The sequence below is a fragment of the Palaemon carinicauda genome, chromosome 22, assembly GCF_036898095.1.
Source record: "Palaemon carinicauda isolate YSFRI2023 chromosome 22, ASM3689809v2, whole genome shotgun sequence".
Taxonomy (NCBI): Eukaryota; Metazoa; Arthropoda; class Malacostraca; order Decapoda; family Palaemonidae; genus Palaemon; species Palaemon carinicauda.
The window spans coordinates 68,460,155-68,484,092 of NC_090746.1; the positions used below are offsets into that span (position 1 = coordinate 68,460,155).

Here is a 23,938-nt window from a genome sequence, read left to right on the forward strand (position 1 = left end):
TCCCTTTGTGAGAGGCGAACTTCTGAAGTACCCTGTTGACAATCTTGAACGGCGGGAATGCATACAGGTTGAGATGGGACCAATCCAGCAGAAAGGCATCCACGCGAACTGCTGCTGGGTCTGGAATCGGAGAACAATACAAGAGGAGCCTCTTGGTCATCGAGGTAGCGAATAGATCTATGGTTGGCTGACCCCACAGGGCCCAAAGTCTGCTGCAAACATTCTTGTGAAGGGTCCACTCTGTGGGGAAGACCTGACCCTTCCGGCTGAGGCGATCTGCCATGACATTCATATCGCCCTGAATGAGCCTCGTTACCAGCGTGAGCTTTCGATCTTTTGACCAAATGAGGAGGTCCCTTGCGATCTCGAACAACTTCCTCGAATGAGTCCCTCCCTGCTTGGAGATGTAAGCCAAGGCTGTGGTGTAGTCGGAGTTCACCTCCACCACCTTGTTAAGCTGGAGGGACTTGAAGTTTATCAAGGCCAAATGAACTGCCAACAACTCCTTGCAATAGATGTGAAGTGTCCTTTGCTCCTGATTCCATGTTCCCGAGCATTCCTGTCCGTCCAGTGTCGCACCCCAGCCCGTGTCCGATGCGTCCGAGAAGAGACGGTGGTCGGAGGTCTGAACAGCCAAAGGTAGACCTTCCTTGAGAAGAATGCTGTTCTTCCACCACGTTAGAGTAGACCTCATCTCTTCGGAAACAGGAACTGAGCCCGTCTCTAGCGTCATGTCCTTTATCCAGTGAGCAGCTAGATGATACTGAAGGGGGCGGAGGTGGAGTCTCCCTAACTCGATGAACAGGGCCAGCGATGAAAGTGTCCCTGTTAGACTCATCCACTGCCTGACTAAGCATCGGTTCCTTCTCAGCATGCTCTGGATGCATTCTAGGGCTTGGAAGATCCTTGGGGCCGACGGACAAGTCCGAAAAGCTCGACTCTGAAGATCCATACCCAAGGAGACAATGGTCTGGGATGGAACGAGCTGAGACTCCTCAAAATTGACCAGGAGGCCCAGTTCCTTGGTCAGATCCATAGTCCATTTGAAAATCTCCAGACAGCGACGACTTGAGGGAGCTCTTAAAAGCCAGTCGTCTGACGGAGCCGGACACAAGATCATGATACTGCTGCACAGTCTGTAAACTGTCAATCATGGGCAAGCGAGGAAGTACAGTGACAACCCGAATCTGTCTAGACTGTCTGGGTCGTACAGACAACTCCTTAACGGGTTGCTGAGGTTGCCGCACTGCGTCACAACAAGTCCCTTCTGTTGGTTGTTGAACGTCTTCCCCGTGACACATTGACTCCGTAAACAAAAAATCCTCTAACAAGGACTAAGCTTGGACTGCATGTCATGCAACACAGCTCAAGGTCTATGGGAGCAGGTGTGGTAACAGACGGGATTAGCGGCTGAAGTGTAACCATTACCTTCCCTGTAAGCATGTTATGCTTAAATAAAAGTCCATAAGAGGTTATGCAGCTAAAGGCTCCCTCCAAATGACAGAGTCCTCAAGGGAATATCAGAAGGAGGGAGAAAAGAACTTTCTCATCTACAGGGACCTTATCCTAGAAAAGCTAAGTTCTCTGAGTGAGGGTTCACTGGTGCAAAGCAGCAGACTAGAAGGCAACGTTATGAAACTGCTTGACAGTCTAGTGAGTTGGCAACAACCCAAGATGAGTTGAGAAGCATGCGGTAAGGTATGCAGAGCATGATGTATGCAGAGTATGCTGTATGCAGAGCATGCTGTATGTAGAGCATGTTGTATGCAGAGCATGCTGAATGCAGAGCATGCTGTATGCAGAGCATGTTGTATGCAGAGCATGCTGAATGCAGAGCATGCTGAATGCTGAGCATGTAGTAAGCAGAGCCTGCTGAAAGGAAAGCAGAGCGTGTGCATGGCGTTTAACATTTCTCAGAAATTCCATGACCAGTGCTAGAGTGCTTTATGCATGCTTGCATGGGGTTTAAACCATGGTATGCTGAACAGCAGAGTCAGAACGAGCTGGAACAACAATAGTGTGGTTTCCTCTTCAAGACTCCGATGAGGGAACACCTGAGGCTCAGTCTGCAAAGGCTGAATAAAAGACAAGCAGAAGGAAGGCGCATGGGTGGAGGAGGCTGACTCCTAGCATGAGTGGTTGAACCCAAGGGTTGCGCTTGCTGAGCGGTTGGCGGAAGCGGAGTAGCAAGTTCCAGTTCCTGTGGTGTGAGCGGAGCGCGATGAGGAAGAGGCTGCGCAGAACAAGGTAAATGTCTCGCAAGCTGAGGCTCCTGAGGCGCAAGGCTAAGGTGTTGTGGTGCTTGCCTTATGGAGGGTTGAGCTCGCTGCAGCAAGAGCTGAGGAAACTGACTCATGGACGGGAGAGGTTGTTGTACCTCAACCGAGTGTTGCATCACTGGTGGAGCAGCAAGTGGAGGCGGAGGAAGAGAGGTATAATCCTCCTGATCCCAAGGTAAAGGTTGCCTTAAGAAAGGCGGAGGCTGAACACCACAGGGAACAGCAAACTCAGCACGTGTCTCAACATCGTACGCCTGGCAGGTGGAACTGCTGGCAGGTGGTACTGCGATCAGGCGGAGCGAGTGTAGGTGGAGGGAGTGTAGGCGGAGGCGGAGGAGCAACACTCTCAGCCCGACACTCACGCATCAAGTCCGAAAGCTGTGCTTGCATGGACTGTAGTAGAGTCCACAACATCATACGCCTGGCAGATGGTACTGTGATCAGGCGGAGCGAGTGTAGGAGGAGGGAGTGTAGGCGGAGGCGGAGGAGCAACACTCTCAGCCCGACACTCACTCATCAAGTCCGAAAGCTGTGCTTGCATGGACTGTAGTAGAGTCCACAACATCGTACGCCTGGCAGATGGTACTGTGATCAGGCGGAGCGAGTGTAGGAGGAGGGAGTGTAGGCGGAGGCGGAGGAGCAACACTCTCAGCCCGACACTCACTCATCAAGTCCGAAAGCTGTGCTTGCATGGACTGTAGTAGAGTTCACAACATCGTACGCCTGGCAGATGGTGCTGCGACCAGGCGGAGCAGGTGCAGGCTGGGCGAGCACAGGCGGAGCAGGTGCAGGCTGGGCGAGCACAGGCGGAGCGAGAACAGGTGGAGGGAGTGTAGGCGGAGGAGGAGGTGCAACACTCTCAGCCCGACACTCACGCATCAAGACCGAAAGTTGTGACTGTATGGACTGCAGTAGAGTTAACTTGGGGTCGGCAGACACTAAGTTCTGCTGAGGTAAAGCCTTAACAGCAGAGATCTGTTGTGGCAGAACCTTACTCCTCTTAGGCGGAGTGTAATCAACTGATGACTGAGGAGAGTCAGAGCTAACCCAATGACTGCATTCGGGTTGTGAACTTTAACTTCGTACGTCTGGCATAGGTCTGGACTTAACGTTTAAGAAGTCTTGAGACCTGAGACCAGCGTTACTCTGCCTTTATTTTCTCCCCTAATCTCTTCTGCAGACGAGCAAAATAAGGGCTCAATCGTCTGGGGGTGGGAGTGACGGTCTCGGTAAGACACGCCCACAACCACCGAGAATACTTCTGTGCGCCGATCAAGGCCTGCTGAACCCTTATGCCCTTCGACATTGCTTCTCCCCTGGGCTTGGGAGCTTGCAAGAGGTCCCGGACTGGGAGGACGACTGGCGCACAAAAGTACCCTCACGCACTAATCACTTATCACTTTGATTTCTGTTTGCACTTATTTCACTGAACTCGAAACTTTAAGTGGTTTGTACCTGAAATACGCAATTCTATCCTTTCTCAAAGTTAGTAATTGCGAAAACAGAATTACAATGTAACAGAAAAATCTAATGAAAGATAATTCAGTGGTTGGAAAGAGACTAAACACTAGATCACTCTAGAAACGTTTAGTTTCTTCCCCTAAAGAGACTAGGGAGAAGAGCAAAAAACGATAACGACGTTACTCGTACGCCTGGCAGGCTTGAATGAAACGTTTATCCTCTTTCTCCCTCCGTCTCTATCTCTCTCTCTCTCTCTCTCTCTCTTGACTTAGAACCTGAGAGAAGAGCCCAATCATATATATCGTTAAAACATATTATTGTTAAAGGAAAAAAACTGAAAAGTTCCTTTATTAGGATCAAAACCATTAAGTTAAGAAAGAATAAACAAAACGCTAGACACGGTTACTCTTACTGCAACGTGAAACCGTGAACATTCTTTCTCTATCGTAACGATAGAGTGCAAGTTGAACGTTCTGAACGTCAACAACTGCAGAGACAAAACAAAACGTTAGTTCAGCTTTGAAAACAGTACGAGACTGTCAAAGAAAATCTTTCAAACTCTGTGGCGGAAATAGCATAATATGTTAACAGGTAAAACCGAAATGACGGGCTCAAAGTTTATTAACTTCGGTAAAAGACCGCCTACTATTAGGAAGGTCGAATATAAACAAATATAAAAATTAATTTTAATGAGTTTATAATAAAAGGAAGTTAATCGAAGAGGCCTATAAGAGGCGGAGAGATATAAAATAAATCTATAACTTTTGTTAAGCAAAATTAAGAAAGAGAGTCTATACTCTCTTAGAAACCAACACTTCCGTCTAAGGGAAGGGTCGGCCATTGAAAAGTGAACGAGAGTTCATACTCTCTCGTCACCAAAATTAATCAAATTAATTCCAAAAGCTAACTAAGCTAATATAGAAGTTTCCAGTAAAGCGACAGCCGAAATCAAAGAGAAATACTTCACCAAAGTCGTGAAAATACTCCAAGAACATAAGCGTATCCCAGAACGTCTTGCCGGAAGCACGACAGAGGAATAATTGAGGAGGTGTCAACAAGAAGTACTTGAGTACCTGGCCACAGGTGGCGCTGGTAAATACACCCCCTTCTAGTATTGTGATAGCTGGCGTATCCCTCCATAGAATTCTGTCGGGCAACGGAGTTGACAGCTACATGATTATCGGGTAAGTTTAATATTGAAAATTGAGAATTTCTGTAATCAGAAAAGAATATGGTGAATAGCTTTCACATATGTATATTTGAGTAAGACTTTTTTCATAAGTACAAACCTTTAATTAAAAGTGTACCTTAATCTACCACTAATCATGTCCAAAACAATCAAATATTCAGTAATTGTTATAAATATTATGTGAAAAGTTTGCAATGGAGAATTTTATGTAAAATACCTGGTATTATGCAATAACAGACAAGCTGATTTCTCTTTAAAAGTGAATCAATACGAATTAGACCAGTTCAAAATTAATACACTTAGTCAAACTAAAATTAACATACTACTGACCAACATCTCATGCAGCAAGAACCCCAAAATCCACCTCAACATCCTCCTTTAAGAATATGTTTTTAATCCATAACCATCATTCACCTTGATTTTCAAGTTACACTATTTGACATTCTTTGATCACATACTCCGTCTCTTTGCGTCAATCCAAAGTATTCTGTAACCATTTTATGTCTCTTTGGCTTCTACTCTCAATGCCTGACGGATGATCTTCTGGAATCCGTAGGGACTAGCAGGGACTGCACATCAAAAGAAACTGGCTATCCTTTGATGAATTAGGCCAATGAATCCTCTATGGATTTAGTTGGAATGTTAGAACTATGAATAAGATTGAGAAGCTACACCAAGTGGAGAATAAATTTATGAAATATAGTTTCGATATCTTGGCCATAACTGAACCACGGTGCAAGGGGATTAGTAAAGAAATCTTAGACCAAAAACATTGTTCCCTACAAGAAAATGCAGTATTTCTTCCATTATCATAAATTTTGATATAAAATAAATTGTGAGCAATGGCATCTGTATAGATTCCATGAGTCACACAACGATATATTACACGGAAATTATACCCTTCAGCCCTACCACAAATCTCAGAGAGTACACGTTTGAATTTAACCTCTGACATTCACTCGTTTTCATGTCTGTTTTCTCGGTTTTGGCAAGAATTTCATCATAACAAAGAAGAAAAGACAATTTCAAGATCAAGCTAACATTAAGAATAAGAAAATTTGCTCTAATAAGAGTTCACAAGTGGGAAATATCAGCAAAATTAGCAGAGTTAGTGAAGGAGAGAGCTGATGAAGGAGTGACCGTCTCACCTAAAGAAGCAAGATATTGAGCAAAGGGATCTTCACTTATGATTACATTATCATAAACAACTTTGTTTTTGTTTATTAATATCCAGAAAGGAACATAAAATTCAAAATAATCATGCTTTGTTAATACTGTCATTGGAAAAATACAAAGAAAAACTTTGAATGCCCGGATCTCAAAACTATGCCTATTGTCTCCCTTAATTTCATAGATATAGCATTGAAATTTGATATATAACTTAGAAAGGCATTATAAAACAATCAAAAGTTGCCCTGTTTTCCAATTTTTTTTCATACTTTTTTTCTCAATTTTTTTCCCCTGATTTTTATGATTTATTTTTTTACCATAATGAAAAAATTCATTTCTAGCAAAAAAAAAAAAAAAAAAACTCTACATTTGATTGGAGGTCTACATCAAGTCTATATAAGGTAGTAATCCCAGTTCTTAATGTTATCAAGATAGAATTTTAAAAAAAAATAATTTCTGGGCAAATCCCCCTGGCGTCACAAAACCGAAGGCAGAGGCAAAAATCCTATACAGTTTGGAGATGTCCTAAGTCACCTTATTAAGTGGTATCAATGTCAAAGTCCTGTCCTTAAAAAATGACATTAGCCAGCTGGCCTCCTTAATGGAGTCCTATCAAATGAATTTACATTGAAAGTGGAGTACTCCAAGGGAATGTGTTATCACCTATGTTGTTTATCCTCCTCATGGACTTTATATTATAGAACTGTTGGGGATGGTGGAAAAGGATTGGACTGGATTGTTAATAGGAAATTAGCGGAGCTAGAGTATGCTGACGATGCTGTCATTATTAGCAAAACACCACAGGACTTGCAAAGCTTGCTGACAAGAATGCATGAAATATCCCATGAAGTTGAGGCTCAAGATGCATGGAAGAAAGAGATGATGAGAACAAAATATGCAATGGAATATGAAATATCAATGGAAGAAGTCTTTAGAATTGGAGTTTAATAAAAGATTGAAAAAAAGCAAATCAGACAATGGCTAGGCTCCGTAAAATATGGAAATCAAATCGCCTAAAATTGCATATAAAAATCAGGCTATACAATGGTCACTGTATATGGCAGGACAGGATTAAAAATAAAACTATGAGAGAGATTACTGAAGTGCCATATGTGGATGAGATCATGATAAGGGGGAGATAGTTTGGCCACGCTATTTGCACTCACCAGGAGATATTAGGTCACCAAACTTTTGACGGGGCCCCACAAGGTACTAGAAGAGTTGAAAGACGTAGTCCTACATGGCCGACGACTACAAAGCATAAAGTAGATGATGATGAATGGAGAAGTATTGATTTAAAAGCTCAAGATAGAGACGACTGGCGAAATCTAACCGAGGCCCTTTGTGTCAATAGGCGTAGATGATGATGATGATGATGAATATCCTTCCTCGTCTCTCCTTGCAGGATACCATAATCTCAGTTTTACCAACATCCTCTCCACAGCATCCCATTCAAGAAAATACTGCTACACTCTCTCCCTTCTCTCAATTTTCTTGCAAATCTGTCGTAATCACCAGACCATCTACATATTATTATCATCAATACGAACTAAGCTACAACCCTAATTGAAAGCAGGATGCTTTATGGCTAAGGGCCTTAAAAAGGAAAAATAGCCCAGTAAGATAAGGAAATAAATACTCTACATGAGAAGTAATGAATATAAAAACATCTTAAGATCAGTAACAATGTTATAACATCTGCTATTTATAAACTTTGAAGAGACATATGTTGGTCTGTTCAACATAAAAAAAAAAAAATCCACTGCATGTTTGAGCTTCTGAAGTTCCATCGTTTCAGCTGCCCAGTTAGTAAGATCATTCCACAATCTGGTCACAGCTTGAACAAATTTCTAGAATACCGTGTAGTATTGAACCTTATGATTGATTTTCAATCTTGAAGCCCTTCACTCAATACATCCATAATCAGCACAGAAAAACAAGGGGATCAAGTACCAATCCTAAATGTAAATCAACTTAAACTTCAAAGATTTGTATCGCCATAGACTGTTGTAGAGGTTGTGGTGGCCTATTGGAAATATCCCTGCCTGGTGATCACTGGACTGGGGTTCGAGTAGCCCTCAAACTTGTTAGTTTCTTTAGTGTTTGCAACCTCAATATCATTGTTTGCTGATGAAATGTAACTTTATATGGAACTTTGGAACAAATAAAACGGTGGTGCTAGACTCATCAATCCCTATACATCAGAGGGCATATCTACTCTAAGAGCCTGATCCTCAAAAATAATGGAATTATCTTACAACAAACACTGCCAAACTATACAGAACATCCTCTCAATCAACAGCCTCACAGTACAGTGATTCACCAGATGGAATATGAAATATACAAGCTTGAAAATATCAATAGTAAGGAACAAAGTCAAAGCATGATTTCCCCAAAATGCAAGGAGCACTAATTTTTTTTCAAACCATCTCAACTTAATAGAGAAGTTAAAAAAAGGCACTGGTACACATAATTTGCTTGGGTTGGTGATACATGAAGACAAGTATAATACAATATATCACTAGAGATGAAATCCAATACTCCATAAGATGATTTAAAGCAAATTTTTCTTTAGTTATACCAGGATGCAAACTGGGGTGTAGTATTTCACTGATAATATAAAGAAACCTCTCTTACAGGGTAACACTGCATACAAAGTTTTGTATACAATAATAGTTACTTTTGCTGCAAAATATATAACCACAAAATTAGTATTTTCTTAACTTTTATAACACCTACCGTATATTACAAGAGTCATTTACACATCAAAGCAGATTCCATTGGACCTCACAGGTTTGCTTCTCCAAGGTGACACACTTGCATAGAATTGCTCCTTCACACAATTAACCTACAACCAGGAGATAAAATATGATTAGAAGAATAAAATGTATTTGCTTTCATCTACTGTTCTTCAACATTAAAATGACAAATCTGAAAGTGATTTGTATTTTTCCTAACGATACAAACCTGGAGCTATTTATTAGGGATTCCTGGAGCTATTTATTAGGGATTATCTTTTGGCAAAGATAGAAGAATAAATTTAGAAGTAATATGACAAATTTGTAATAATTTGTATTTTTCCTAGCATACAAATATTCCACTATTCATATAGGGTATATTACTTTCGGCTAAGCTGAATTAGCCATAATAATTTTTGAGAGAGGGATAACTACCGCACCCGCTAGTTAGCAAGTGGGGGTGGGGTAGCCGACTCACTCACACACGTAGGTTGAGTAACCACTTTGCTTACTGGCAGGACTTCTGGGGGACAGGGTGGTGGGATAATGCGTATAAATAGTGGAATGTTTGTATGCTAGAAAAATACAAATTATAGCAAATTTGTCATTTGTTCCAAAGCAAATACAAAACTTTCCACTATTTATATTGGGTAGACTCACACTTAGGAGGGAGGAAGTCCTTTACCAACTGGATTTGGTATCTGACCCGGGGTTCTCTCTACGAAGTAGTAGGAACCCTACCCTCGCTAAATGCCTGTGCCATGCCCTATTAGGGGCAAGCATTATTAGCGGCCTGCAAAAGTTTGTGTTCGTGAAACTAGCAATGCGGCTGGTCTATGACGTAGGAACTCAAAATATAAATACCTCGAAGAGGTATGAGGGACACAACAAAGTATTATTCATAGGATACACAAGTGAAATGAGTCTTACCTGAAGAGAACACAAGGTCAGCTTGTGATGTGGGACCATGCTGCTGTTTTCCCCAGGGGGGGAAGGTAAAAGGAAGAAAGAGCCAGTCATTCTACTCATTCACCCCAGACTAACCCAGGTAACCTCAGCCCTCACCCATCTGCTGTTTGTCGATCAAGGAGCTTGAAGTTTTTCAGATCACTTGTTGTGCAGCCACCACAGGGTCTATGGAGAACGTGTCCAGGTTCCTGTGGTTACGTCTTGCAGGTGGTGGGCGGTGAATCCTGTTAGACATATCCACGCGCCCTCTTGCAGAACTTGCACCACTGAGCAGTTCTCTTTGAATGCCAGGGATGTTGCAATACCCCTGAAGTCATGAGCTCTTGGTCATTTGGAAGGAAGAGGGGTCTGGATTAAGAGAAAACTCAATTACCGTCCAAACCCAGGAGGAAAAGGTATTCCTTGTGACCCTCCCCTTGACCTTCCCCGTGGTGACAAACAGTGCTGACACACGGGAGCAAACTACTACCATTCTTTTAAGGTAATGCCTCAGACTCATCACTGGGCAAAGCCCCAGTTGGTCTGGATCTTTGGTTACAACATAAAGACTTTCTATTCGGAATGGGCCAAACCTAGGGTGCAGCACACCTGGATTTTGAGTCTTAATAATGAAATCAGGGACAAAGCTGAGAACTGCTTCTCCCCAATCTTCTAGAGTAGGAGACGTCAGAAGATAAATCATGCAACTCACTAACTCTTAGCTGAAGCCAAAGCGAGTAGAAAAAACCATCTCCCTTGTAAGGAGGCTATCTGTTGCCTAGCATAAAGGTTGGTAGAGAGGGACCTTCAGAGAGGAGGAGGTCTAAGTTCTGACCGGGGACAAGTCATCTTAAAACTTTGTATGAGTAGAGGGATTGAGGGGAGTGATACCCTTTCCACGACATCAGTCACAAAAGACCGACCACTTCGCCTGGAAAACTGATGCTGAAAAGCATCTGAGGTGTCTAGATATTCTTAGAGAGAGGAGGTGCTGAAAATGTTCCTGGCGTGAAGTCGAAGCAAAGCTACGACTTTGTGAAGGATGTTGGCAAGTGGCTGTTTTAGTAAATCGTGCTGTGAAGGAAGTTCCCTCAGAAGCTGCAGAAGGTCTGAGAACCATTCTGCATGATGCCATAGCAGAGCTATTGGAGTCATTGATAAGTTCTTGCTTATTCTGAATTGGATGAGGACTTTCTCACCAGACCAAACGGGGGAATGTGTACACATCTACGGTGTTCAACTGTTGTTATACATCATGCTCGAGAGCCTGGGGGTCTGGGACTGTGGAACGGTTGAGCGGGAGCCTGAAGTTCAGGGCAACTACAAACAGGTCCACAGTGGGCTATTAGAAGATTCAAAGACACTCAGAGCCCACTATCTGAGTCGCCCTGTTCAGATTGTCTGCAAACACATTCCTGTTGTCAGGAATGATATGAGCAGATGGGGGACACCTAGCTGTCTTCTGTCCATCTGAATATTTCCCCCATCAACCTTGTTATGATGTACCTGAAGAGAGCATCAGTTCCAGAGGGGGGTCAAAAAGATTCGCCTCTTAGCAGAGGTTCTTGTCTGCCACCCACCATTTGCGGTTCATTCCGAGGGGTAGGGAGATTGCGTAGCAAGAAAAATATATTGAGATAATGTTAAGACGTGCAACTACTTGCCAGCTTCTGCTATGAAGGGGGGATATCCTGTCCTCCCTCCTACTGCCACTAATCTAGGGGGGGGGGGGGTTGGCAGAGTAGGAATGATACAAATTGGTAAACCAGCTAGCCAGTACTGCTTGTTATCACAGCAACTCTCCACGGAGAATACCTTCCGGACAATAGACCGGACGGTAACTACCGAACACAACCAACTACTCCCAAAGGATAAGATTGAAAAGTATCTTCAATCTATTGTTGGACTAATATAAACATGTCTATCTACTGACCAGTAACACACACATGTAAGTAGGGCAAGCATATGGGCGTAGCCCGAGTTAAAATAGTGTCCGGAATTCGGTTGGAGAACGTTGAAAATGTTTGTAACCAAAATTTCTCTTTCTTAAGGGGGCTGGTTGATATACAAATATATGTGGGGTATAGAAAGAAAACCACAAAATCCTGGAAAAATTCACAGAGCTTCGTTTGGAAAAGGAAAATGCATATACAGAATATTTTGTCAAAATTCCTATTACTTTAAGTTACAGGGTAATTAGTAAAAGTAACTCAATAAATCAAAAACATTGCTCCCTACAAGAAAATGCAGTATTTCTTCTGTTATTGTAAATTTTTATAATTATTACATTTTAATGTAAAAACAAATTGTGAGCAATGGCATCTGTATAGATTCCATGAATCACAAGACAATGAATTACACAGATAATACACCCTTCGGCCTTTAGCCCTACCACAAACCTCATAGAGAGTACACGTTTGAGTTTGACCTCTGACATTCACTCGTTTTAACGTCTATATCTCAATTTCGGCAAGAATTTCATTATGCCTAAGAGGAATAGACAATTTCAACATCTCGCAAACAAAAGAAAAAAATTCACTCTAATAAGAGTTCAAAAGTGGGTAATACCGGCAAAATTAGAGGAGTTAGTGAAGGAGAGATATGATGGAGCGACTGTCTCGCCTAAAGAAGCAAGATATTGAGAAAAGGGATCTATTTATGATTAAATTATGATAAATAACTTTGTTTTGGTTTTTAATATCCAAAAAGAAACATTAAATTGATAATAATCATGAGGGGGGACATATGCTCAAAAAATCCATATTCGTCATACAAAGTTTTCAGATGACTTTCCCCGGTCGGAACTTAAGACCTCCTTAGAACACGGTTCGGGTCCTTCAGTCTCTGGAGGTCCCTCTCTACCAACCTTTATACTAGGCAACAGATCGCCTCCTTACATGGGAGATGGTTTTTTCTACTCGCTTTGGCTTCGGCCAAGAGAGTTAGTGAGTTCCATGATATTGTCTTTGTAAAAATACAAAGAAAAACTTTGAACACCCGTATCTACAAGGACATAAGTCTGGGGAACTATTCGGGTGTCATATATACCCACATCCCAGGAAAGAGGTAGTGCAGTAACAAACCCTTTCCTTACAACAACTGGCATTCCTGAACTTCTTCCTCTTCTTAAAAGAGTCAACTTCAGAGTTGGAAGTCCAAAAGGGGTTGGAGAAGGAAGAAGAATGTGTACATTTCTTCTCTTTCTAATCCTCAACAAGGGCTTTGTAAGTAGAGGTGTCGTGATCTGAGCAACCAACAATGAAAACGCTTCCCAGAGAAAAGAAACCACACGGATTGCTCCAACAGGAACCACATTAACAGGAAACACTGTCATGGGGGACGGGGTAAGCACACTCATAGGGACTTGCAACACTGATACAAGTGGGGTCATGAGCACAAAAGGAGCAGGTTTTACGAGCAACAGAACCCCCACCACAAGGAAGGTCGATGCACAGGGATGACAAGGTCGGGTGATGCACAAGGTGACACCCAGAACCAGGGTAATACACACTTTCGTCCCCAGGGCCGACAAATGACAAACTTCTCTGCTAGGCACTGGAGTTAAAGATAAAGTCTTTACAGTGATTTTGGATTTACGGAGAGCCACCATTAGAGTCACTGACACTGGGGCACGATATCCACGCCTTTCACCACTGACATCACAATGGGACGAGAGTGAGGTAGCCTTACCTACCCATTAACTCAGCAGAGTCATAATGGGCCTAAGGAGGACCAAGCCTTCATTAGGTCAAAATCACTGACAGTGGTCTGCACAGAAATGGAGAAGAGCCTCCCGCCTTCAATAGTGGGTGGGAAACACTGAGACAACCCCTTATACCTCCAAACCTGAAAAGTCAGCAGACGTAGCTCCAGGTGCTCTTTGTTCCTGCCACATACTACCTGAGGACTGATCCAGGGGCGTATGCACAGGAGAGATGGTAGCATATACACTCAATGAGTGGACGAAGGACGCAAAAGTCTTTTTTGGTGTTCTAGGGAATTGTCAAGGCAAAGCAAGTAAAGGGCTTACCTCTCTTCCTCCCCCTCAAGTTACATGCCTGTCACTGTACAGGAGGCCATGACTTACTGTACACTTGGCACATGGGGATGATCATGAACAATCATGTCCTTTACAAGACACACAGAGTGGATCAACAGCAAGTTTTGAAGTAAACCAGTTACAATGTCCATCCATTCCCTGTCAAATACAAATCTCTTGCTTCGCATTCATCACAATCATCAGCCAGCGTTTACTTCCTGAAAGAAAAATAAAGATGAATAAGGCAAGGGCACAACAGCTCTTACTTGTCAAAATGAAAACAAAAGGGACAAACTTTCAACATGTGGAGCAACAGGGATTCTCACTCATGCTCACCACCTACTGTTGACTCCAGTACCTCCTTATCGATTTCAATGGCCATTCTAGCTCGCAATGAAAATATATTCCCCATTTAGAGGACGAAAACTTTGTATATGCGTAAGAACAAAATCTCTATCTTTAACTAAAGTATAACTAAATACATTATAGTATACAGTAGATAATTGCCAAATATGTACATAGTATGCAAAATCCAAAGAAAATCTACTTTACACAACTCCTTTCATCCACAAGGTCTCAGAACCAAACTAAAAGAAAAACTCCAACTGCTGAATGTTGCTTAATTTACTATCTAGTCCTGAAAGCTTCTTCTCCTATAATCTTACGGCTTTCATCAGGAATACATTATAGTAGTTGTAGAATGATAATTAAACTTCAATATAAATGTTATCACCATGTGCATTATTAAAATAACAAATTTTAAGTAATTTGTATTTTTCTAACAGTACTTACCTCGAACTACTTTCTTATGAGTATCTGGGATTCTCCTCCCAACCGACCAGATTTTTAGTAGTTTCCCCTATCTCTAGTGGGGTCCCTCCGTGGCGGATGGATACTCGCCCTGAGGCGACCCGGGTCAGAGTGCGAGAGCATGGACCTAGGTCTCGGTTGTCAGTAGGCTTTGATAACTATACATTCAAACTCCTGTAAGACACTCGGGGAAGGCTGGGCAGGCCATAACCCGAAAGTAGTTCGAGGTAAGTACTGTTAGGAAAAATACAAATTACTTAAAATTTGTGATTTGTTCCAACACGGAGTACTTACCTCGAACTACTTTCTTAGGAGACTTATACCTTAGGAGGAGGGAGTGAATTTACAGGCCGGGAGACCCAAAATGAAACTATCTGATTGAACCTAAATAGGAGGCTATGTTCTGACCGACCACAAAAAACGGGATAGGAGACTCGAGAAGAACTACGCAAAAATCTTTTCAGTGCCTCTGTAACTCACCTCTTTACAATCTTCATCCGAGCATGGGCGTCTCAAACGATCAACTCTCACATGGGCGGAGGATAAGGAAAGGGAACAGGGGGAAGCAGGAAAGGGGGTAGTACGGAGTATCTTGTGTCGCTTGGAATTACTTCCCACGGGCTTCCCCGGGGCTTCAACCTTATACCTGTTGGAGCGCGGAAATGACTGGTCCGATGGAGAAGGAGTCCAGGAACTTCCTAGTACAGTCTTTCAGGTAATGGGCGGTAAACGTAGACTGCCTGGCCCACGTACCTGCTTTCAGGATCTGGCCCACTGCCATGTTTTTGTCGAAGGCCAAGGAGGTGCTGAGACCCCTAATGTCATGGGGTCGAGGTTTACCTGGCAATGTGGAACTGTCGCTGTCATAAGCCCTCTTTGACCTGTCTGAGCCAGAAGATGATGGTGTTTCTGGACACCGCTTTCTTAACCGGGCCTGCGAAGACGAACACACTCTTGATCTCAGGACGAAGTCTGGCTGTCCTTTCTAGGTACTTTCTGACCCACCTGACCGGGCACAACAATAAGTCTTCGGGATTGTTCGAACGTGGGATGGCTGTGACCGAAAAGCTTTCGAACTTGGGATCCCAGAAGGCAGGATTTTGGGTCTTGGCTACAAAGTCTGGGAGAAACTTAAAACTCAGGTCTTTCCAACCCTTCGAGTGTGAGACCTCGTACGACAGCCCGTATAGCTCACTGACTCGTTTGGCGGAAGCTAGGGCTAGGAGGAAGACCGTCTTAAGAGTAAGATCCTTATCGAGAATGTTCCTGAGCAGTTCAAAGGGTGGCCTGGTAAGGCAGTTGAGGACCCTGGCTACGTCCCATTGCAGCACTCTGGAGGAGCGGGGGGGAGCATGACTTCGAAACTCTTTATGAGCATAGAGATCTGTCGGGATGCTCCGAGGTCGAGTCCTTTGAGGAGGAAGACTTGGCCCAGTGCGGCTCGAACTCCCTTAATCGCCGGGATGGATATTCCTAGGTCGTCCCTCAGGTGAACAAGGAAGTCTGCTATTTCATGAATAGATACAGCCAGCGGCCTCAGGTTCTGGGAGGTGCACCAATTTACAAACGTAGCCCATTTTGCCTGGTAGACTACGACTGATGATCTCCTAAGATAACCTGTCATCCTCGTGGCGATCCTTGACGAGTACCCTTCCTTCCTCAACAAACGCTCGATAACCTCCACGCGTGTAGCCGGAGGGACCAAGCATTTTCATGGAACTTTTTGAAGTGGGGCTGACGGAGAAGGCCTTCCCTGTCTAGCAGCGGCCACGGTGGGAGAATTGCTAACTCCTTCAGGTCTGCGAACCATTCTCTCTCCAGCCACCAGGGTGCTACCAAAGTCATCTGCAGGTTCTTTGACTGTCTGACTCTGTTGAGAACTTGTCTGAGTGTTCCAAAGGGAGGGAAGGCGTATGCGTCGAGACCGTCCCATGGATGCTGAAAGGCGTCCTCGAATGCTGCTGTAGGATCCGGGACTGGAAAGCAGAATACTGGGAGCTGGGTGTTGATCCTCGTGGCGAACAGATCTATCACTGGGGACCCTCATTTGCCTAGGAGTGTCTGGGCTACCTCCGGGTGTAGGGACCATTCTGAGCCTACCACTTGACCTATCCTGCTGAGGCCGTTGGCTAAGACATTCTTTTTCCCCGGAATGAACCTGGCAGTCAGCTCGATGTGTTCTTTCTCGGCCAATCCAGGATCTCCGCCGTGAGGTCGCACAGTTCCCTTGACTTGAGCTCTCCTTGATTCTTCACGTAGGCTACCACGGTGGCGTTGTCGCACATGAGGGCCACCGTGTTTCCTCGGAGACGATGAACGAACCTCATGCAAGCTCTTTGGACCGCTAACAACTCGAGCACGTTTATGTGTAAGGTCTTCTCCTCTTGGGACCACTTGCCTTTTGCCGTTTCTTCCTGGAGATGAGCTCCCCACCCCTCTTTCGATGCGTCCGTGAAGAGCAACATCTCCGGAGGGGTGGTCGCGAAAGGCATTCCTTTTAGAGTGCTCGTCCTGTCGGACCACCACTTCAACGTCTCTTTTGTCTCCGATAACACGCCGACCACCATGTGCGGAGTCTCCCCCGGGGACCAGAGTTCCTTTAGGTTCCACTGAACCTCTCTCAGCTTGAGTCTTCCTCGGGGAACCAACTTCTCCAGTGATACCAGGTGGCCTATCAGTCTCTGCCAATCCTTGGCTTTCCTGGGTACGTCTGTTAGGAAGGGGAGAAGGATCTGATCCAACTTCTCGAGCCTCTCTGCGGAGGGGAATGCTTTCCCCAACTTCGGGTCTAGGACCATCCCCAGGTATGTCATTCTGTTGGAGGGTACTAACTGCGACTTTTCCATGTTGATGGTGACTACCAAGTCCCTGCAGAACCGCAACAACTCCACGCCTTGTTCCTTCAAAACTGCCTCTGAGGCTGAAAGAAGCAACCAGTCGTCCAGGTAGCAGATCAGCCGGATCCCCTTTTTGTGCGCCCAGACTGACACTGTGGTGAACACTCTTGTGAACACCTGAGGGGGCGTCGACAGGCCGAAGCAAAGGGTCCTGAACTGCAGAGACTGGGAACCCCACTTCACTCTGAGGAACTTCCTGCTGGAGGGTTGGACAGGGATCTGGAAATATGCATACTTGAGGTTCAGGGACATCATGAAGTCCTCTTCTCTTAACGCTGCCAGCACTGACTTCGGAGTGTCCATTTTGAAGTCCGTCTTGCTGATAAACTTGTTGAAGACCGAGAGGTCGATGACCGGTCTCCACCCCGGTCGCCTTCTCTACCAGGAAGAGCCTGCTGTAGAACCCTGGGGATGGATCCTCCACTAGTTCTAGGGCTCCCTTGTTCAGCATAGCTGACACCTCCTCCTGTAAAGCTGCCTTCTTCAAGAGGTCCTTGGGTGCCAGCCATTCCGCTCGATGATCGGGAATCAGAGGGGGCGGCTCCGTCAGGAAGGGGACCCTGTATCCCTCCTTCAGGACTGCTACGGACCATGGGTCCGTCCCGTTGTCCCGCCATGCTTGCCAAAAATGTTTGAGGCATCCCCCTACCTGAGGCTTCGGCAGGAGAGGGGGGCCTCTCTTCCTACCTCCTTCTGGAGGCGCGGCTTGAACGACCTCTCCTAGAGCCGGAGTACTTAGGCCTAAAGGAGGCCTGAGGGGTAGAACTTCCTCTACGGGGGGGCTGAGACGACTGCTGCCAGGTTGACGAAGGGGAGTCTCTCCTCGACTGGGATGTAGGAAGGTGGGACCCTTCTGGTAAAACCCTTCTGTGCGAGGGCCGTCTCACGGCTGAGTGTCTGGGGTCCGCTGTTTATTTTAGCCTCCAGACTCTCTCCATAGTCTCTTCTACCGCTTTCAGGGGGAAGATGGACTCGCCCCACACTGGCGAGTTCCTCAAACAATTCGCCTCTCGTTTGGGGAGCTTACGGGACATCTTGTTGAGGACTGTATCCCTCCTCCGAAGCAACCAATGGGCTGTCTGAGAGAGAGACTGGAAGGTGGGGAATTTCATAGCCTTCCCCTGAGCGTGTAAGTTCCTGAAGTAGAGCCTGGTTCTCCGGAACCGCCAGATCGTGGGACAGCTGGAAGCTCACCATCGTACAGGCCCACCAGTCAAGCCAAGAAGTTACGTTGACAATGTCTTGCGCCGTATCTTCCATCATGGAAGCCACGGCCAGAGAGAAGCACACCGGGGCAGAGACGGTCCTATCTTCGGTGTTGCCTTGGTTGAGGGAGGCTACTGCTGCCTCTACCAAACGGAGCCCCGAGTGCTGACCGTCGGGGATGTGGAACCGTTTCTGGGTCCTCAAACCCGGAAGTAACTTGAAGGACCCCTGGGCCCTGAAGGAGTTCACCTGCCCCGCGACGTACCTGCCAACATGCTCCCTACCGAGCTTGACATCAGGAGCTAAGGGGAAGGTCAAGGATGGCTTCTGCTGGACAGGGTTATCCACCATCCTCCCCAACCCCGGGAGCCAAGCCTGCTCCGTCGACGGCTTTGGTTCATCCAGGCGATGACGACGCCTGATGAGGGCCAGAACCTTCCTGTAGGAAGACACCTCATCTGACGTACAGTCCCCGACGTCTATCAAGCCATCGACCACCTGGTCCTCCGCGCCGTGTCCATGTGGGAGGCTACGTCTTCCTCTTCTGGGCGAATCGATGGGGCGGGTTCTTCCACCATGGGTGGAGCCGCCGGGACGGAGGTAGCCGTCATGGGTCTACCTCCGCTCGGGGAGAGCCATGGGTCTACCTCTGCTCGGGGAGAGCCATGGGTCCCACGATGTACCACCGGGTACCCAGGGTGCTTTAGCTGAGCTGCCGTGGTACCGGGTCCATAAGAAGAGTAGCCGGGCCGGCACAGCGGCTCTCTCTGTTAGGCGGATGGAGCCGGTGACTTGGCGGGCAGAGGGACGGCAAAGCTGACTTGAGTCGACAGCTTCGACCGGCGTGCGGGTCGAGCGGTCGACAAGGGTGACAGGGGCATAGGGGCGGTTCCTGGGGCCAAGGAGGCAGACACTGGAGTGGCAGATGCCCTGACCGACCTGCTATGGGGGAAAGCTGCCTGAGCCCACCTGTCCTTGGAAGGGCGCCTGTGCTTGCTCTTCCTCTTCGATGATTTTGACTTCTTTCTGAAAGGCCTGAATGGGAACAAGACTTCGACTTATGGGACCTCTTCCTCTTCCTTCTCCCCTCCCGGGAGTTGTCGTCTTCCTAAGACGATGAGTCGTACGACGACGATGAGGAAGAGGAAGAAGAGCTGGAGGAGGAGCTGGCCGAGTCCTTCGAGTCCTCCGTTACTGATGCAGGATCCTGATGTTATTCTATAGGCATGAAAGGCTGCATGAAATCAGGCGGGAGCGTTGACGACGGCGCCGGGGGAGTCTGTAGGGCCTTCCTTAATGCGAACCACCCCTCAAACTCTTCTTCCTGACGCATCGGCGATCTGAAGGGTGTCCTTGGGGCCGTCCAGACGATGGAGTCGGGGTCTGACGAACCTGTCGGCTGCCTCTCTTTGTCTGCGTCTCCCCCAGGTGCTGCGGTACCTGAAACACCTTGCCACGGAGTGGGGGAAGGAGCCGTAGCAGTCTTCCCCCACACCGGGTCTTCGGAAGAGACGGGTCCTGCGGGAACCAGGGCCTCGTCTCCCGAACACACTCCCACCCACCCAGCAGGCCCCCCACATGCCTGCGACACAACAACATCCCAACATCAATAAAATCAAGACTCATTGGGAACGGCAATGGGCCATTTCCCCGCAACGGACTTACCTCGTCCCCTACTCAGGGTAGGGGAAGGAGACGGGGAACCTCGCTCCGAAGGGGCAGCAGGAGAAGCCAAAGGGGAAGAGGCGCCTACCTTCTTGGGGGACCGCTTCGCCCCCTTCTTCTTCTTTGTGGCGTACAGGGCCCACTGGACTTCGGACCAGGCTGCAAACTCCGGACACGTGGCCGACGGGGAACAAACACTGCCCCTGCACGAGGAGCACAGCGAATGAGGGTCTACCTCAGGCTTCGAAAGCCATGCACCACAGGACTTACCAGCCTTAAGCCCGGGGCAACGACGTTGGGATTCCATAATGCAACACTAGGAACACCAAGCAACCCAAGACACTGGGAAGGGAGGTGGATAAAAGGGGGCACAAAGGAATGGGAAACACGAGAGAACCACGTGGTAACACAAAGGGTCGGACAGGATGTGAGAGAGCGGCGAGAAGTGAACAGCGCTGCGACCAGAAGCTTACTGGCGACCGAGACCTACGTCCATGCTCTCGCACTTTGACCTGGGTCGCCGCAGGGCGAGTATCTATCCGCCACGGAGGGACCCCACTAGAGAAAACGGAAGATGGGGAAACTACTCAAAAATCTGGTCGGTTGGGAAGAGAATCCCAGATACTCCTAAGAAAGTAGTTCAAGGTAAGTACTCCGTGTTGGAACAAACTAGAAATAAGGGGAAACCTTGAAGTTAACACACCTTGATAACTCATTTCCCTTCAGTAACGGGCTGCCAAGGACTTCCAAGAGTATCTTGCTGTCCTAAGAGAAAACCCTCTCTTTATTTGAGAGAGATGCTGGATCATCTCCAGAGAAATCAGGGTCATCTTAAGACGCAGAATGACCAATGTAAAGCCAAGCACTCAATGAATCAGGTGAACAAAACAACAGGAGCTTTCTGTTCAGCACGGAGGCCAACAAGTCACTGAGAACCCCAAAACTCTCTGGGCCAACAACTTATATCTGACTACGCTTGTATGAGGTACATCTAGCCAAACAAAAAGCAGGCCGCAAAGAAGAATAGGTAAGTAAAAATAAAGACAACAGGGACGAAACAGTCTCTAGCTTCTTCACCTAATTAGCTACTAAGGCCTCTTCTTCACCAGTAAATTCAAAGGATGGAGAGTTAAGGTCTAGCAATCATGGAGGAAACCAAAATGACTATCAACTGGCACCATTGCAGATGCTGCAACAGATGTAGACATTACGAACACCAATCCAAGAAATTTTTTGAGTCAACTTAACCAAAAAAAAAAAAGATGATCTAGAAACAATAAAAAAAACAATCCCAAGGAATAAATATGGATATCACACCTTCCTTAGGAATTCTAAACTCTCCGGGCATGAACAGGTCGATAAGGGAATGCAGACTCACAAGGACCACACACCTAATTTGTACTTCCAACAGACCGAGAAGCCTGAACAATACTCAAAGGAGAACCAATGGATCGATTCGGGGAGCAGAACGGAAGGGATTAAAGAGTTTCTTCTGTGTCAAAGAAGGAATATTCACTTATAACAATAGTAAACACTTCTTAGTCTTCATCTTATTCTACACACGCACAAAAGGAGATAGTAAAACGAAACTGGGATAGAGATGGCCCCACCTAAAATTAACAATATTGGTGAGGGTCAATGGTCACAGAACACATGCTGTACTGTAAATCTCCAACACACCCCATTCATGCCCATACATCTCGACAAATCTGTACTTTTACCCAAGATGTAGTCTACAATAAACAATAAAATTAATTTATAACAAACAATCAATCACACGATTACTCTAGTGGAATAATAACAATAATGGGAGAGGCAAGTGAAGGCACTCTACAAAATGTCAAACCATGACAAAGGCCAATTATGTGACCGGGTTATATCAGATGGGTAGGGAGATCCTCTTCTCACCTACCTAACAACTGTTAACTCCTTTGTTATCAGGCTTGAATGAATATATCCATATCATTCTGTTATGTATTCTACATAAAAGGTAATGGTTTGTGCTCATATCTATGTATACAGAGACTTGTATTATGGCAGCATAAAATTTACTTCATATACCAAAGATGTGTGGTAGGATTTTGATTGAGAAAGTAAAACAGATGACACAGGGACTAATAGGAAAACTAATGACAGTTAAAATAATACAGAGGGTTTGTGAATAAAAATCATGTACTGAAAGTTAAGTGAAATGCATGAAAATGACAAAGATATTGAAAAAGCAAGATACCTTTGACATGATCACGTTATATATATATATATATATATATATATATATATATATATATATATATATATATACATGTGTATATATATATATATATCTATATTTAATATACATATAAAAATAGATATAATCATATATTTTCTCTAAAGTGCCAGTACCTAGCTTGTATGCTCTCAGGCCTACTGACAGCTTGAAAGAGCTAATTTATAAAATTAACAGGCTGACCAAATTACATAAGCAAGACTGGATCAAACTCAATGGGGACCCAAAAATATTTGAAAATGCAAAGCTAAGAAAAGTAACCAGACACTATTAACTTTTATTATACAATTCAAGGTAAGTTAGGTGAAATAAAAGCAAACTTCCATATAACTTCATTAAGAAACTGTTTACTAGCATGAAGACAAATTGTGTTTTGGCTTTATGCACACTTTAATTCATTGTTAATCAAGTAAGCATGCAACCTATCTCAAAGATTTGACTAAATAAGGAATGGATTACTATACAAGGACTGAAGACCTGTCTAGACCCATTAAATAAAGTCGTACTATTCTTTGCCAAAAATTAAAAACCTCCACATACTGTAATCAATGTTTAGTTACTCTAATCTAGTATAATTACATAGAATAACTTTACCTCTTTGGTTTCATATCATATACTACGGCTACCCAACTCGCCTGTCAACATGACCAACTGGGCTGAATGAAGTGTGGACCTACCTCCTCATATTAAAGACTGTCGAGCCAAGCTTCAAGTACACATGAACACCTCAAAGATATATCCATATAAAAGCCTACCTAATTTTATGTATAATGCATAGACTAAAAATATCTAACGTTATTGTGCGAACATTACTAAAAACATGCACTGAAGGAAAACTATCTCGCCCCAAATGAAACCAATACACATTGACATATGGGGAAAAGGTTACACAGACATCATTAATAGTTCACAAAATACAGGATACTATAGAGATCTCTATGGAATTGAACAAGCACGAAATGTCACGAGAAAATCTGTCGATATACTATAGTTATAAGTTTTCAGAGAGAAAGGCAGGCACCTCCTCCCAAAAGTAACGTCCAAAACAATCGTCTGGTTTGCTAAAATTTCTAAATACAACTGGCAATGTGCATGCACAGAAGAGTCCCACCTAAATTTATTGTTTCATCCGGCATAACACCTACTTGTGGCATAACTCCAAGGGCGACATAATTGACGTAAAATTCGCTTAGGACATCTTCCTAATGTCAGCCATTGTTGATGCGTTGTATTGGTTCACTACTCGGCCACCAGGGGAAAGGAGTTG

At 45.0% G+C, this 23,938-nt stretch overlaps 1 protein-coding gene across 6 annotated transcripts in view; it reads right to left on the minus strand.

Moving 5' to 3' along the window:
• The window catches only part of Asx (Additional sex combs), a 163,416-nt gene extending 139,478 nt beyond the window's left edge, over nt 1-23,938 (minus strand). For 3 of the 6 annotated variants that reach the window (XM_068346360.1, XM_068346357.1, XM_068346355.1), the window contains exons 1-2: nt 23,817-23,938; nt 8,839-8,947 (exon numbers count right to left, since the gene is read on the minus strand). In XM_068346360.1, the coding sequence (XP_068202461.1) occupies nt 8,839-8,857 (19 nt within the window). In that variant the 5' untranslated portion in view covers nt 8,858-8,947; nt 23,817-23,938. Of the gene's footprint in view, nt 1-8,838; nt 8,948-23,782 lie in introns of all 6 variants that reach the window. The other 3 variants (XM_068346356.1, XM_068346358.1, XM_068346359.1) reach the window with 3 other exon arrangements.